Here is an 11,829-nt window from a genome sequence, read left to right on the forward strand (position 1 = left end):
TCCAATTTCTGATGCCCATTTTGCCTGGATACCCCAGTCTGTGCATTGTCACTTCATGAGACTTTTCCTCTGGAAGTGCTCCAGGCAGGAGAGGTGAATACCATTTTAAATTGACTTATATATCATATCTCTCTCTCTCTCTTTTTTATTTATCTATTTTTTATATATATATATATATATATATATATATATATATAAATTAAAATATATATAATATATCAAATATATTTTATATATATATATATAATATATCAAATATATATATATATATATATATATATATATATATATAGACGCCCTGTGTATGTGTGCGCATGTGCATGTACGTGTGTGTGTAAATATTCATACATTAAGGATTTCTGTTAAGAGTCTTTACTTTGGCGATATGGGGGGGATGTTCTGCTCTTTTCCAGTGTGTCTGGAACCTCCCTGGGGTGAACCGCGATGGCAGAAAGGGGGGCGTCTCTGCTGCTCTCGTAGCTTGAATCCCCCCGTACTGGTTCTGGGGGGTCCGTTGCTGCGAGAAAAGCCCTGGGAGTCACGGGCCGGCCGGCCCTCCCTGGCCTTGCAGTTGCCCCCCGTTTCCTGAGGCCGATCCGGTTTGCTTGCAGGGCTGGAGGGCTGCTCATCCACCTTGTTGACACGCAGCTCTCTCAAAGGCTGTGCACTTGCATTGTTAGGGATGGAAGTTGATGCTGGAGGAGGGGGATCCTTAGGTGGTCGTTGACATACTTCGGCGTAACTAAGCTTGCGAGGTTCCTGGAGAAGAGGAGAAAAATGAGTAGAAGGTTTCTTACTTAGCATTAGTATTTAAGTACTGGGAGACGCATCGGATCGTCATTATCAAGGATGGGTTACAGAACTTTAGAAAGTGGTGGGATGTAAAAATGTCTTAAAGACTTAATTGAATCTATGTCTCTTTTAGGTTTGAGTAAGATGGAGGGAGGTTGATGTAATCAAGCATTTAAAAATATTAATTTATTTAAAATTACAATACTAATATCTAAGGCTGCCTTAATTTCTTTGCTTTCAAATGTTAAACCATAGAGGGATCCTTTAGTGAGCATTTTATTTAGGCCTTGATGTTTTCATTTGAAAAAGCATATTTTTCCTCTCCATTTTGCCCTTACATTGAGAATGTTTATGTCCTGCGTAAAGGGAGCTTTAAGGAATGGGATCTTGAACCTGCATTGCACTGAACAGAGACTAGAATTCAGGAAGACCAAGACACTGACCACTTGTCCATTCTAAATTTAATCGTCAGCCTGAGGGAAGCTATAACTCACCAGCGCCGGGGTGCTGGAGGGGGCAGTGTTAGATTGAGGAGCTGCAGGCGTGGCCAAGCTAGGCTGAAGCTTTGGACCAGGTGCTGTTGGGGCAGGGGTGGGCAGCACGGCTGCGACAGGAGGAGAGGTCACAGGCGTCTCTTTATAGACCGGGGGCTCCACGTTCTCTGGTTTCTTCTCCAGGTGGTTGGAGCTATAGAACACAAGTAGCAAAAAAAATAAAATAAAATCTCACACTGATAGAAACAAATTTTTGTAGGCTAGCCATTTGTAACAATCGCTTACCTGGAGGTCACGGGTTCAGGAACATGAGCAGTCATCTTGGCTACAGGCTGGGTGGGCCTGGAGACCGTGTCCTCTGAGGCTGGGATTGTGGGACTCACAGCGGACTCTTTGCTTGAATCCTGCTGCTGGAGAGAAACAAAATAACAAGAAATGAACAAAACCAATCTGAGTAGTGTGAAAATTAGGGCTGAATGATTATTTGCATTTGCGATAATATCGCAATATGATAAAACGTGATTTGCAAAAAACTGCAAAGGCTGCATGTCGCTGGTCACGTGATATGCGCAGTCTGCAGAGGAAGCATCAACTTGGCACACTATGCATATAGGCCTGGCCAAAAGAACATTTTATGTTTAATCTAATATTTTGTTTGTCATACTATTCAATAGGAGTGGGAGAAAAGATTCTCAATCCAACGATTCTGAGCTTAGTTTTTAACCAGAGATGAACAATGATGCTGTGTTTTAGAAACACCAGTATTCTGCTTGCTTCCAATTCCTCACACACGAACCTTTCGTAAAATAATCTTTCATAAAGAATTACAAAGACATTTGCGGTCCTCATTGCAAAGGATATGCGCTGTGAGAAACACACACGTTGCTCGATGTTACGCTTGCAGTGTGCGGTCTCGGCCGCAGGTATTTTCCTTACAAATGCTCTACAAAGGAATAGTTTATGTCGTTTGGAATGCAGTGGGCATATGTATTAAAAATATGAAACTCACTGATAGCCAACTAGTTCAGATAGCCAACTCTTAAATACTGAAAGCAATCTTTGTTTATTGCTTGTATTATGTGCTTTTTTTCAAGTTTTGAAGCTATATTAGTTTGCATATTTAAAATTCTTACATGCAATTGTTTTAATTACATTAAATTTAATTTACAAGTTTTATTAATAAGGTTAATTAATAAAAAAGCCTAGATCAAAAAATTGTTTTGAAATCGAATCATGACTCGCAGGATTGGATCGTGAGGTGCCTAAAGATTCCCACCCCTATTATACACTGGTTTATTGCTTGTCTTTGTTAAATAATATAGAAGGAAAGAGAAAGAGAAAATAACCGCATATTAAATCTCAATTGCCATTTAAAAAAAAAAAAAAAAAAAAAACACAATTTGATATTTTCCAACATTTGTTCAGCCCTAGTGAAAATGCTGTTGCCTTATGCTTAACAAACCTTTTCCCTATTCAGGCCCCGTACAACATCGGAGAGGCGGTTCTCCAGCACAGGCTCCCCCTGCGGACTGACAGAGCAGCCAGGCAGCGGAGGGAAGTTGGAGGCGGCCAGGTCAAATTTGGGGGGCGGTACTTTCACTTGAGACAGGAGAACTGGTCTCTACGCAAACAAATAAAAAAAATTATTAAGAGGGCGTAAATAGAAAGGGGCCTTAACTGTAAACTGCAACACAAAATTAGAAATTACTGTTGTGCGATCATCCTCTCGCCGCCTTCGAGTGCCTCTGTATGTTGTTCTCCTAAAACAAAAGATTAATCCAATTTACTAAATGTGCAATCTGAATGAATTTAAATTAATGAAACGCTCCACAATCGTTTTTTAGAGAAACGAAACTAAAATGAACCAAAAGTTTAAAGAAAAAGGTGACAAACCTTCCACGTCCTGCCACGATGCCATCATCAGTTGGATCGTTGGAAGATAGGTGTGAAAGAGGGGAGTTGATCTCGGTGGATGACAGCACCGGCCCACCGCTGGAGGGAGGCTGGGGACTGTGTAGGCCAGACAATCCATCCACAAAAGCCACCGGGGACACAGTGGAAGAGAGTCCATCATTAGCCCTCGTCTGAGGCTTCACATGGTTCCTACTCAGAAACAGGAGCCTACATGAGATTTGCTGCTGTGTCTCCTGCCCATACAAACATTTTTCACTAAACATGTACAAGCGTGGATGTAGATGGCGGTCTTTCAAGTTAAGAGCAGCATGCAATGGCTCAAACAAAAATGGACAAACAGGCAAATTCTGGCTTTAAAACCAATATACTTCCTCCTGCCAGTGAGCTAACATTAGTGTATCCAAGCAATACATTAGTTTTACATTTATTTTTTGTATATTGTCTGCAGTAATCCCACATCAGGCATTTCAATTAGGGCTGTAAATATCAACATTTATTAGTTAACATTTTTAGTAAGTTTAACATTTAATTTAATGCAAAACTGCATGCACTACAATTTTAATTTTATGTTACCTCTGACAACCCTTAATCTAAATGTTTCTTTAAATGAATAAGACAGACAGAAATGTTTGAGCACTGCTGAAGTTGATCATTCAACATTAAAAGCTGTTAGTGTGATGATTTGGCCACCAATATAGTATAAATACATCTTAAACAAAAATGTTAATGAAATTATGAAGAGTTAATGTGAGTGAAATAGACGCACTAAAAAAGGAAGTGTAAATCCATTTCTGACAGAAGTTGCATAATATGCATTTTGTATGATTGAAAGATGGTTTGGATTAAGTCGATAATCATTGTAGTATCGCCCTGTTCATTTATTATTTCCCTTCAAGCCTTCCCAAGTTGTTTTGTTAGTTAACCAGAATTTTCTGAGCTGGAGAGCTGAACACCAAAGCAAGTCATTTAGCTGTCTGGAGAAGGACAATAAGAATGGCTTGATGATTGTTGATACATGACATTTGAAGTTGTACCTGAAGGCATTTATTACATTCTTTCTTGAATAGAGTGGAACACTGTGGGAACAGTAAAAAATATCCAAGTGATCTACAGTGACTGCCTACATTCTTACACAACAGAAATTTGTACTTGAATTAAACTTTCCTACTTCTTATAACAAATAAAATATCCACATTTTAGATTTCATTTTCCTTTACAATGGAGTGCAACAGTGCCTGCCCACTTTTTTTTAGTGACCGTGGTTCCGGAAGTAACTTTTCCATTCATTTTTCCCATAGGGATTTTTTAAAAGTTACAGTACAAGACATGAACCAAATAGAAATTCAATCATAACATTACAAACACGGATTTGAAACAAAAAAAGTATTTGAAAATCATCGGTAATATAGATTTCACCAGGAATTCCACTACATAAACTTTAGAAAAATAAGAAGTTGAAATAATGTGGGCTGATGGCTTCAATAAAATCATACACCATTGATTAACAACCTCATAGCTCACAGTAGGTCTGTCTTTAAAGGTTTATAGAAGTTATCATTAAAAATTAATGGTATTTTTACTTTCCGGAACCCGGCTGTTTATTCTACAGTGAGGTTAGAGCTATACAGTCAATTAATGCAAAATAAACTGGTGGTAGAATGAAAGGGCCAAACTTAACCTACCGGTTCCTGCTGAAGGGACGGCTGAGGTTTAGAGAATTTGAGCCAGTTTTGTAGTGTCCAGGTGAGCTAAATCCATTAACAAAACCACTGTTGGGAAAAGGTGCCTGTGGGAAAACACAGCATGTCACTATCAGTTAAAGCGCCTCTATTGTGCGGTTTTAAAAGTTCCTAAATTTGTTTTGGAGGTCTCATACAATAGATTTATATGCATCCAAGGTCAAAAAATGTTTTAATTGTCTCATAATATACATTGCACATCATCTCATTTCTCAAAGAGTCTGAAAACGGTTTGGCTTTTCACGAGCATACTCTGCTCTGATTGGTCAGACGGACAAGTCAGTTGTGACTGGTCTATAGCTTACAGTGCGTGTCGGGAAAACGCTTATTACCATATTTGAATTTCAGCTCTGGAGGGTTCCTCAGTGCTTGATAAATAGTGAAATCAACTTAAAGGCGGCGGTTTTTCCATATCAATTACAGGACGAGTCCTCATCCTTTTTAAGAAAACATCCGAAGTGGATTTTCAGAGCTGAAAACAGTTTCTTCTCGGCATGTTAACATTAGCATGACTAACAGCCCTAACCAAACTATTCCAGGCCTCAGCTTCAACTACAAAGTTGGAGGACGAAGAAGACATTGTTCGCGGCTAGCCAATGAAAACCATAGACTGGAATTAAGCAAATTTGTTACATGGGTATGTAATAGGAAGTGAGAGTGGAAAACTCATTTCGGCAGTTCAGAATCAATTCTTTCTTTTATGAGACAATAACTTTATTTGTCGTGCACTTTGAGCTATAAAACTTAGCAGACCTTTTATATTCACAAACAGCTATATAATACACACTATATGAAAAGTAATATTCGAAAAAGCAAAATAGGGATACTTTAAAATTATGAAATATAGAAAACAACAAAAATTATTGGCTTATTGTTTTAGGTGTATCCTTAGTCAAAATACCAAGTCTTACCAGGGGAGTCTCAAAGTATGGAGTAGGAGATGGCGTCCAAGTAGGAGGTACTATGCCGTAGAGTGGGTACTGCTGCTGGGGGCTGTAAACAGGCTGCATGAAGAGAGGGGAGCTATACTGCGACTGAGTGTGAGATTGCTGAGGATACACACTGCAGTCCAGGTTTCGATAACCATTCTTCGCAAAGAATGTGTTGATGGCTTTTATTCTGGCCTAAGAATAGGAAATGCAAAAAAGTAAGAGCCCATCTGATATGTAAACAAATTTTATGCCACACATTTTAGTATAGAACTTGCCATGATTGGTTTTCCCTGAAAAGTCTTCACTTCTTCCCTTAAATATCTGTATGCCTGGATGGAGGCAAAACCCACAATTAGTTTCAAATCTTAGGGCAAGCAATTTGTTGCATCTTCAAATCATAACGGATATTCATACCTGTTGAGCGTCTGTATCTGATTGGAATGTAATGTACCAGTTGTTGTTGTGTGCAAACTCCACACTTATTACCTTGGGACAATTGTCATTCTTAAACAAGGCTTCCACTTCCTGGTGAGAAAAACAAACAAACACACACACATTTATGAGAGGATCCAATAATATCCAAAATAACCCAAGCAATACCATTTCTTGATATATATATATATATTTTTTTTTACCTCAACAGGTGTTGTTTCAGGGACTTCTCGCAAAATGATGATGCAACGCTTGTGATTTGGCCGCACTTTTTCCCCTTTTTCATCGACTTGGACCATAGGAGATGCTGTGGGCGGTCAGAGCAATATTAATTGTGTACTTTGACTAAATAAAAAATAAATTCGAGCATAGATGTAAAATGCAAAACAGGCACGTACATCTCAGGACATCCAAGATGAGGTCCATGTCAGTTGTGAGGATCTTGATTCCTTCCATGCTGGCAATAGTCCAAATGGGGACAAACTGGTCACTGTCCATTTGAGATATTAGATAAAGATCCTTAGATAAGTTCTCCCTGTGGGATGAAAGAGGAGCATCAGTAAATGGAGCTGATGGGAGGAGAGTGGCTGTAAAGTACTGTTTACGTATTTGCATTAAATTGAAAGCTTACGTCGCTCTACAGGTCTGCACTTACCTGGAGAAATAGAACTCTAATTCTTTTTTGAGAGACTCACGCAAAGTCTCTTCAGAGACGGGCTGTTCCTCAGGGAGCTTGGACTCCACTGCGTGGAAACAATGTACGTAAACATTAAAGGTAAGTGTGTGGCACATGCTTGCTAACTGAACACACCAATAATAGATAACAGTGATGGATTTAGGCTATTTATCTTGCTAACATGTGCATTGATTGATGTGAACTGTATCATATTTCACCATTATGAACATCACTTACCATTAGTTGCTGTAGTGCGCTCACAACCCGGAAAGCTTTGGTCAGGGGGGTCCATACCGTTCACCACACCTACTACAGTACTAGAGGTGCTGTTGTCCTCGAGAGCAGAGAAGCCAGACGTGTACTGTTTACCTACAGATGCATCTAAGTGAATGCAGAAACAAAAAAAGACAAATCAAAATACATAATTTGTTTTATACATAAATGAATACATTTATATATTTACATCTGTCATTTGTTTTCGCAACCTTTGTAGGATGGGATGTCAAAAAAAATTGCTAATCTGTAACATTTAAACCAATATTTTGACACTACCATACAAATACTTGGCAAGTAATACTTTTACTCAGCAAGGTAAATTTAATTGGTCAAATGACCACAATGACATATTTTGAAATATTTTGATTTTAAAGCTGTTCCTCTGCACTGTAGCAGCATTGGTGAGCATAGAAGACATTTTCCAGAAACATTTTTAAAAAATATTTCCAAAAAAAAAAAAAAAACTGAATGGAACGGAATTAAGAATAAAGTAAAAAAGGCTAATTATCTATAACCTTTTATCTCCCAGAACTAACAGTCTTAACAAAAAAGAAACCTACAGATTATGCATAACATGGTCTTATGGTTAGCACATATGCACAGTGATTAATTATTAAGATTAAGATTAATATACTTGCCTTCAGTCGTATTGTTCTGGGACCAGGGGGAGGCCACAGTGCCATCCACAGGAGCTTCATTTTGTGTTGCAGGAATCTTCTGCCACACCTTGGCATGAGGGTTCAGACCAGCTCCTTTAGCAGTGACCTTGTACAATAGAAGGAAATGCAATGAAATCATTAAACTGGAAGATTTGTTTTAAAATCTTCAGGAGACATTTTAATAATACAAGCATGTTTAGAGAATATTGACATCCCTCATTCAAAGGCCATGAAAACTGATTTTATAACATGTTTAGGTCTCTTTATATAGACATGACGTGTAAAACGCTTCCTGTGTCGTTCCCATGACACTGAGGTTTGTTTACATGTCTTGAGTGACACTAAGAGCATTTACAGATGAGCCAACTTAACCCGAGTTCCCTTGACACCAGTTCACTTCCCCTCAAAGGCAACCTAAAATGCCCACAGAAAAAGCCATTGTTACATTTTCCATTTTCCACATACCATAACACAGAAAATGGGACCTTGTTACTCACGGATATGAATATTGTGCAGAGTGCTAACACATTTCTTTCTCCTCTCAAAAAAGCACAGAAATTTAATCTACTTGGTAAAAACATTTTTTAAAACTTCAGCAAACGTAAAAGAAAAGATGTTAGTGGTATGTTGCTGAGAGAATGGACTAAACTACATCCTTAGTCAACACCTTCAGTCAATACAGATACACACAAAGGCACAAGGTGAGCAGAAGCACATAGACGGGACTCGGGAGTCTACAACACGAGCGGCCAAAAACTACCATTTTACCCATTGGCCACAAGGCCTGTCAATAAAGACAGAATCAGTTTCTGCAAAAGAGCTTGAAACCTTCTCTGCCAGTCCATCCTGCTGCCAGACAGGGAAAGATTGACCATTTCATCCTAACAACAGACAGCTTTCACAGGAAGAGCTGATATCTAGTACAACAGCACAATGGAGAGTTTGATTTTGCTATTATATAACAGTTCAATAAATAATTTATATTAAGTAACTTGCATTTTAGACAGAACATGGCCAGATAGTCTGTAGAATTCTTCTCCAATTTCCACCTACAAAAAAAAAAAAAAAAAAAAAGCTAAAGAATTTAGTTTTGTATGTCAGAAAGCCAGTCTGGAACAGCATATGTGAGAAAAGCAGAGCGTTTCTGCTCCAGCTCCACTCAGGGTTTTACAATTTTCACTCAAAAGCGACAGAAAACACTGTTGTAATAACAGGTCATTAACATTTTTCACTCTATTTTAACACACTGTGGAAAAACAAAATTTAAAAAAGACATGACATACACAAAAGAGTCGGGAATTTTTTATATATATATATATATATATATATATATATATATATATATATATATATATATATATACACACACACACACACATATAGTGAATCTGAAGTCTTCCCACTTAAAAGGAAGGCACTGAATCAGGGGAAATGTAAAAGGTTCCCATGTGTACATTCATTACACGTTTAATATTTTGGCTACAAATTGTGCATCCAAAATAATTCATACCTGCTCATTTCACATGGCCACGGGGGCGCCATTGGGAAAAGCCACCTGCTTCCTAAACCTCATCCTCCACATAAACTATCAAAAACAGCTGTTACGCTTTGTGCGCCTGTAACACAAACACTACTAAAAGATCCTCTAGGATTCTAGGATTAAGTGTTTCTGGAGGATGTCAGCCAGAAGAAAACATTTTGGCCTAAAGCAGACATTACTGTCATTCTCTGAAAAACTCAGTTGCTACGGGTCCTCCCAACCTGAAGTGCAGGACATGTTTGGTATATTTAAGAGAAGGACGTCGGCTCACAACTATTCAAGCTGAAACAAATATTTCCTACTTATTGACTCAGAAAACTCAACTTTTCAAGCCAATGTTATAAACATTATTTGGAGTTCGTCTGTTCTAGTCGGGTTTAACTCCGTGCGAGCTCACTTGTGTCATATGACTTAGTGAATAAGCTTATGAAAGCAGGCCGCTGAATGAATGTCGCCGAATTACAGCGGGTTTTACTGGAGCATTTGACTAAAATCAGTGTCCTTAAGCCAAAGTGAATTAAGTTATAACCAAAAAACTTCTAATATGTGAATATTGGCTAGCATGTGGGCTAATTTACTCGGTAACGTATGTCATACTCGAACGTCTTAAAGGGCCAGTTCACCAAAAAATGTAAATTCTGTCGTGTCAAGCTTCCTTTAATACAAAAAAAAAAACCTTTACCAAGGAAATAAGTTTACTGTCATATCAGCTTGCTATTTCATGACAGATACAGACACATTCAACAAACAGCACTATGTCATAAAAGGTTGTAAAAAAAAGAAAAATCAACTCAGTAGACAATTTTGTATAAACAACTCTATAAAAGATTAATAAAAAAGATGCGTGTGTGCTAAAAAAAAGTGTTTTCTGGGTCCATCTTAGAATACAAATCCTTACATTGGTTAGCATGTCAGGGACTGACAGCCTCAGTCTCTACTTACTTGCATTGCACCTTTTCCCCCCCAATGGAAGCGAATAGTGAATGTCATTCTGCCTAACATCTCATTTTGTGTTCATGCGGGTTTTGACCAACACGATGGTGAGGAAATTATGTTTTTTTTTTTTTTTGGCGAACTGTCGTCTTTGTGTGCGACAGACCAATCTTTAAACCACAAACATGATGATGCAAAGTTCAGCCGCAGATTAGAAATGTTTTTGTAAACGGGCCAACACAGGGATTAATGAATCATCCTTTCAATTGACAACAAGAAGCGTCTTCAACAACATGGCCAGCTTGCAATTTAGGTGATGTCAAGCTTGCAAGCTGTGTGAACCGACCGATGGCCTTATATAGCGAGCGATCATACTTCCTATGACCCTATTTTTAAGAAAGGGCAACGGCCAGAGACCGATCGTCCTGTTGGGGAGGGGTGAAGAGGCCCCGACTCACCATGACGCCTGAGTCTCCCCCGGTCCCGGGTGTGATCTCGTCCTCCCCACGGGTTTTGGGTCCCGGCTCAGCTTCCTCCTGCAGCTGCGGCTCTCCGCCCTGGTCTGAACTCATCGGCCGCTCCTGGCTCACCGCGCCTCCGTCGTTCTCTCCCTGCCCCCCTCGGCTCACCCTTTTTGCTGATCGAGAGGTTCGCTAATACACCAGGATACCCACAGATGACGGTCCGGTTAAATAAGCTGAATTTATTGAGTGCTCGGTAATGAAAGCTCAGAGTGCGAGCTGCCTGGCTAGCCACCGAATGAGCTAGTTTTCCTGCTAACTAACTTAGCTGACTAGCTATCAATGCAGCGACAAATACGGCTCAGGCACAGGCTCCGACGTTTGGCAACCGACGGGTGAAAATGACAGCGCAAGCGCCGAAAATAGCGTATTCGCTCCAAACGCGCCTTCCTCGCAATTTACACAAACTCCAGTGCCATAGGGCACATTCCTAAATGGGCGACCGAATCGGACACAGGGGACACGCACCTTATTAATGAGTAGGCAGACATTAACACAGTCCGCCACCGTCCCACACTCCTCTGCGACCTCTTGATATCCTCTGAAGCTGATCTGCTCAGCTTCCGGTTGGAGCGATGGCTGACTGCAGGTTGTCTGCCAAAATAAAAGTGTTTTTCTTAATAAAAGTTTAATTTCACAACAGTCTCACGTTTTCTTGTTTACTTCTGTTATACTTAGCCTATTATTATTATTATTATTATTTCATTTGATAGTCAATATGAAAACTGTCATCATTTTCTCAGTTTCATGTTATTTCAAAGTCATCACTTTCTTCGGTGGAACACAAAAGATGTTTGGCAGAATCACTGACAGCCTCAGTTTAATTTTATGACATCTATATCTACGCAATAAAAGTAACTGATGAGGGTGACTGGGATAATTTAAATGCCATTAGAATGGTATAATTTTATTCAGATATAT

At 39.2% G+C, this 11,829-nt stretch overlaps 1 protein-coding gene across 2 annotated transcripts; it reads right to left on the reverse strand.

The window, feature by feature from the left end:
• Positions 1-304: 304 nt before the first annotated feature.
• larp4aa (La ribonucleoprotein 4Aa) lies at positions 305-11,433 on the reverse strand. Of its 2 annotated transcripts, XM_077218238.1 has the most exons (17): positions 10,846-11,433; positions 7,894-8,020; positions 7,217-7,360; positions 6,959-7,046; positions 6,702-6,838; positions 6,507-6,610; positions 6,286-6,396; positions 6,147-6,200; positions 5,851-6,063; positions 4,883-4,986; positions 4,235-4,276; positions 3,180-3,389; positions 2,995-3,046; positions 2,749-2,907; positions 1,572-1,696; positions 1,287-1,479; positions 305-759 (listed from the first exon to the last, which is right to left on the reverse strand). In XM_077218238.1, exons 1-17 carry the CDS (start codon positions 10,957-10,959, stop codon positions 373-375), a joined length of 2,364 nt encoding a protein of 787 aa, XP_077074353.1. In that variant the 5' UTR covers positions 10,960-11,433; the 3' UTR covers positions 305-372. The 2 variants fall into 2 exon arrangements, with proteins under 2 accessions (XP_077074353.1, XP_077074354.1); XM_077218239.1 differs by lacking the exon at positions 4,235-4,276 and having other exon boundaries at positions 10,846-11,093.
• Positions 11,434-11,829: the final 396 nt, after the last annotated feature.

Source organism: Siphateles boraxobius, unplaced genomic scaffold, assembly GCF_051911475.1.
Source record: "Siphateles boraxobius isolate OS27281-9 unplaced genomic scaffold, OSU_SipBor_1 77, whole genome shotgun sequence".
Lineage (NCBI taxonomy): Eukaryota > Metazoa > Chordata > Actinopteri > Cypriniformes > Leuciscidae > Siphateles > Siphateles boraxobius.